This window comes from Anopheles aquasalis, chromosome 2, assembly GCF_943734665.1.
Source record: "Anopheles aquasalis chromosome 2, idAnoAquaMG_Q_19, whole genome shotgun sequence".
In the NCBI taxonomy this organism is placed as follows: domain Eukaryota; kingdom Metazoa; phylum Arthropoda; class Insecta; order Diptera; family Culicidae; genus Anopheles; species Anopheles aquasalis.
In genome coordinates, this window is record NC_064877.1 from 37,692,501 (window position 1) to 37,697,500 (window position 5,000).

The 5,000-nt window shown below is 47.1% G+C and overlaps 3 protein-coding genes across 3 annotated transcripts in view; 2 read left to right on the forward strand and 1 right to left on the reverse strand.

The window, feature by feature from the left end:
* Positions 1-2,529, forward strand: part of LOC126581140 (osmotic avoidance abnormal protein 3) — a 2,650-nt gene extending 121 nt beyond the window's left edge. Inside the window, exons 1-3 of the mRNA XM_050244617.1 lie at positions 1-93; positions 195-344; positions 427-2,529. The exon at positions 1-93 is cut by the window's left edge and continues 121 nt beyond it. Coding sequence (XP_050100574.1) covers positions 22-93; positions 195-344; positions 427-2,439 — 2,235 coding nt within the window. The 5' untranslated portion in view covers positions 1-21 and the 3' untranslated portion in view covers positions 2,440-2,529. The remainder of the gene's footprint in view (positions 94-194; positions 345-426) is intronic.
* LOC126581141 (NAD(P)H-hydrate epimerase) lies at positions 2,474-3,458 on the reverse strand. The gene is made up of 3 exons (XM_050244618.1): positions 3,408-3,458; positions 3,162-3,343; positions 2,474-3,103 (listed from the first exon to the last, which is right to left on the reverse strand). The coding sequence occupies exons 1-3, from the start codon at positions 3,450-3,452 to the stop codon at positions 2,548-2,550; spliced, it is 783 nt and encodes a 260-aa protein (XP_050100575.1). The 5' UTR covers positions 3,453-3,458; the 3' UTR covers positions 2,474-2,547.
* Positions 3,459-4,450: 992 nt separating this feature from the next.
* Positions 4,451-5,000, forward strand: part of LOC126570258 (cytochrome c oxidase subunit NDUFA4) — a 1,038-nt gene continuing 488 nt past the window's right edge. The window contains exons 1-2 of the mRNA XM_050227875.1: positions 4,451-4,612; positions 4,770-4,916. Of these exons, the coding sequence (XP_050083832.1) occupies positions 4,571-4,612; positions 4,770-4,916 (189 nt within the window). The 5' untranslated portion in view covers positions 4,451-4,570. The remainder of the gene's footprint in view (positions 4,613-4,769; positions 4,917-5,000) is intronic.

Below are 5,000 nucleotides of genomic sequence, written 5' to 3' on the forward strand. Positions count from 1 at the left end.
ATCGAGCTTCGAGGCGCTACGATGGCCGAAAACGTGAAAGTGGTTGTTCGGTGCCGACCGATGAACAAACGTGAGCAGCAATCGTGTTGTAAGGTAACCGTTCTAGCGCTCAATGGCGCCAATCCTTTTTTGTAACGAGTACAGTGACCAGTAAAAGAACTCTGATGAGCAATTGTTTTTTTACTCCTCTTCAGAGTGTTATTCAAATCGATAATGCCGCGGTTAACTTGGACAATCCAAATGATCGCAACGCACCGCAGAAATCGTTTCAGTTCGACAATGCGTATGGTTATGCTGCAACAACGGAAAACATCTACAGCGACATATGTTATTCACTCGTTGAGGTAGGATTGTGTCCTTTTGGGGAGTCCTTGAGGGGTATTCATCGCATGATGTCTCATCTCCATCAATCTGTTGTAATTTCAGAGTGTTCTTGAGGGATATAATGCCACTATTTTCGCTTACGGACAAACGGGTTGCGGCAAATCGCACACAATGCAGGGAACCACTTACAACATGTCGGCAGCCGATCCTAATAATGCCAACAATATCGGTATCATACCCCGATCCTTTGAGCATATTTTTGAAGCAATATCGCTGGCCAACGAGGTGCGCTATCTGGTGCTGGTTAGTTATCTGGAAATTTATAACGAAACGATACGGGATCTACTGCAACCAGCACAATCATCGCCATCGGGTACGGGTACGGCGAGTAGTTTGCCGATCAAGGAAGTGCCGGGAGAAGGCGTTATGGTTCAGAATCTATCCCTCCATGCTGTCCACGGAATGAAGGAGTGCATTGAGCTGCTAGAGTTGGGCGCTAAAAATCGAATGGTTGGAGCGACACTCATGAACATCGAAAGCTCCCGTTCGCACTCGATCTTCACCATCAGCCTGGAGCAGATGTCGACCAGCGTTACGGGTACCGAGGGAGCCGCAATCAAGCGTGGCAAACTGAACCTAGTCGATCTGGCCGGCTCCGAACGGCAGAGTAAAACCGGTGCTACAGGTGACCGGTTGAAGGAGGCGACGAAAATTAATCTTTCCCTTTCCGCCCTTGGCAACGTGATATCGGCACTAGTAGATGGAAAAACCAAACACATTCCTTACCGGGACTCGAAGCTGACGCGCCTTTTGCAGGATTCGCTGGGCGGCAACACGAAAACCCTGATGATCGCTTGCATCTCTCCGGCAGATTACAATTACGATGAGACACTTTCTACGCTGCGGTACGCAAGTCGTGCCAAGAATATCGCAAATAAACCACGCGTCAACGAGGATCCAAAGGATACGATGCTGCGCGAGTATCAACAGGAGATCATGCGCTTGAAGGAGCTCCTGAAGGAAACGCCATACAGTCCCACGGAGAATGGTTTCAGTGAGGCAAGGTTCGACGAGGAGAAACAATCTTTAAAGGTACAATACGATCAGGAGGTAACGCGGCTAAGGCAAGAGTATGAACAACAGAAGATCGCCAAACAGGAACTGGTGAAAGATATTGAAAAGATCAAATCATACTACGAGCAGCAGATGCAACACCTTACATCGAAAAAGTTGGTCGAGGCATCGGAAAACAGGGAACCAACGAATGGTATTTCTAGTGGTAATCGCAAGGAGATCTACGAACGCATAAAGCAGATCAAAGATGCTCTCGTAGGAGGCGAGCGAGCGAACGACATTCAGCTGAAAGAGAAGCGTTACCGCAATAAGCGCGCATCGGAGAAGAGAATCAACGCACTGGCACAAGCATTGGGCAAGATCGAGCAAACCGAAGATCGCGATTTGCTACAGGGTCATTACACCGACACGCAGCAGGAGCTGAAGAAGCGCTACGATCAGATAAGAGCACTTCGCAAACGCACCAAAGCCCTCGAACAAGAAGTATCCGACATTGAAGGAGAGTTTCAGCGCGAACGGGATGATTATCTTGCCACCATTCGACTACTGGAGAAGAAGATTCTGTTCTACGAAGCCGTATTCCACAAAGCCATGCCAGTCCTGAGGAAGGACGGACGGTACTGGAATCTGGAGTCCTTGGAAAAGGAGTCCGAATGGAGTGACGATCTGCGTAAGTGGCGTTTACCGGATGATGCATTATTGCGCCTGCGATTACCACCGGCCGAATCGCCACCGCCCGAGGAAGCCCCCCCGGGTAAGGGGTCTGGTCGGGAAAGTCAAACCTCGCTCACGGCACCCGGGCGATTGGAGCGGAGCTCAACGATGATCCTTGCCAAATTGCCACAGTTTGATCGGGGAACTCACACGCTACCACGACCTGAAGACCAACCGTTACCAGTACCACCGCGGAAGGAATTTCTCAGCAAAAGCACCAACTCGAATCCATTTCCGAAGATTGAAGATGTGGCGCTGGCTTACTTTCGACCGCGCCGTGCTGCCGAACTGGTGTATAAAAGTGGCTGGCGTACTATTCAGAAGTGATGTTTCGATAGCCTTCATTTTGAAGTCGCTACACTTTTTAACAATGTTAAATGATATTTATTTTATAACAAATATTATCGTTCCCAAAACACTCGCATCCTCCGGGTTTCAGTTTAGTTTGATGAAAAGATTGTTACTCAAATAGGTCGGCAGGTCGAGAGAGTACTTTTCTTCCAATCTCTTGGGAACAAAACGACCGCCAAGGTAGTGTTTCGCATTTAGCAACCGTTTCGCACAGAGCTTCGGAGCCGTAAGAGATATCAGGCAGGCGGGCTGAATATCACACTCGCTTTGAGGTCCTTCTTCCACGTTCCAGCCACTCGGAATATCAATGCTGACGATAGGAAGCTTCGACCGTTGCAAAACGTTCATTATTGGGAGAAAGGAATCACGTACCGGTGGTTTGAAACTAAACCCAAACAGGGCATCCACTATCAACCCGAATTCTCCTTCCACCGATGCGGCCTCTGGACAGTCGGTGGTCACGGTGATACCCATCGATTCTGCCTGATGTTGCAAGTTTTTAAAAAGTTCCTTTTCCGTCCTTTTCGGGTAGTACACATAAGGTAGGTAGTTCATCAGAGCAAGATGTCTGGCGGCCACCAGTCCATCCCCTCCGTTGTTGCCCGGACCACAACATATCAGAACTTTGTTGCTCTGCAAACTGAAACAGTGTAACTTATGCACATTAAGGATATTATAAACGAAAGCAAAAGATCTACCTGTCTGGTGCATACGCGTCGGCGATAACATGAGCGCAGCTTAAGCCAGCCAACTCCATCAGCTGATCTACGCTGAACCTGTACTCGTTGAACAGCTCCTCATCGATACTGATCGCCTCTTGTTGATTCAAGTATTTCATTCTCGCAGCACTTGATCCCGTGGAGTGCAGTCTTTTATGGTACTAAAAAGAAGACAATTAATAGAATAAGTTTTTCCATATCTAATTACTCTAGAGTAGAGATTACCTGAATTATCAACCGCACCAAACTGCACTTTTTCACAAAAATCATTGTTTTGTTTACATTTTCAACGATACCCCATACGCTAGCACAGCTCAACCAAAATTCGAGCAGGGCAGCAAAATTCGAGCAGGGCAGCAAAATTCGAGCAGGGGAGCAAAATTCGAGCCGAGCACGTGCTTCGGAAAAAGGTCGCAAGTATAGCGGCAGGCTCATTAGCCGTCTTCTCACTATGGAGCCTGGTCAGACGGGTGAACCCCATACGAAACAATTGTTTAAGGCTTTAAGGCATTTTCTGCATTTTGATCTGTGATTTTTGCCTTGTACAGAAACCGCTGAGCATCTTCTTGATAACCTGAAATCAACTCTATTCAGGACTTCATCGGAGATGTACAGTTTTTCTATAAATACCGCCGCCGCCGCCAATAAGTACTGCAGGTCTTCGATAACCTGTTCTGATCACGATGGAATCTCATATTCCTAAAGTCGATAGCTGTACATCGTTTGTCCCCTATACAAGACTGCGATATGTCTGAAACTGATGTGAGACATTTGAGTTATTATTTTGCGAATTGAAATAATTATGAAGAAAACAAATGAAATCAGCAAGCGCAGCGTTATCCAAGGACACTTTGCCGTACGCTCGTCAAGCTTGTCTTATCAGCTCAATCAGCGGGCAAATTTTGTCGTTTTGCGATACGCAGTTCGCAATTCATCAATTGATTTTGCACGCGGATATTGCGAAGGTCAGTGCGTGTTATCTAGCGGTGCGAATATTTTTCGCTAATCGCCTACCGATAAGCGGGGACCGTGCGAAACGAATGGCCAACAAAGGCATCCAGTGGCGCTATTGATAAGAACGTATCGAGGAGGAGCAATTGGATCGAATTATGGAGTACATTGGATTGGATAAATATTTTCTTTCCAAAAAAACTAACATCCGGTACTTAAAACGAGAGCTCATTTTAGCGAATAGAGGTACCCCTCGACTTAACCGATTCGGTAAGCGGTCAAACGATCAATATGACGAAAAAACGGTAGAAACCTGAATGAAAACGAAATAAAAAAAATCGATCCCAAAAACTTTGGGTGCCCGAGACTGTCGCACAGAGTCCGACCTTTAACTGCAAATTTCATTGTTTAACCCAGCTAAAAGAACATCCGGCAAGATGCAGGGCCTTACTATGGCTAGTTTGAAGAAAAACCCAGCGGTAGGTTACGATTGGAGTGTAAAATTGTGGCCGAATCTTGAAAAGAATATCCGCATCCTTGGTTACGTCACAGTGAAATATGAGGCAGAAAATGGAAAAGTCGCAGATAAATCACGCGATAATGTTTGTTGCTTTTGTTGGTCTCTTCCGATCCTAGCTCATCCCGCTGTACGTCTGTATCGCGCTGGGAGGTGCCGGCGCCGTGTTCTACACGCTCCGCTTGGCTCTCCGTAGCCCCGAGGTTACCTGGAACCGCAAGTCCAACCCGGAGCCATGGGAAGAATACAGGAACAAGCAGCATAAGGTGACTTTCATTTTATATAACTCAACCGTAAGGTGGTTTTCCGCGACAGCGAGGTGCCACGGGCATGGGCTATCGTCAGGATGA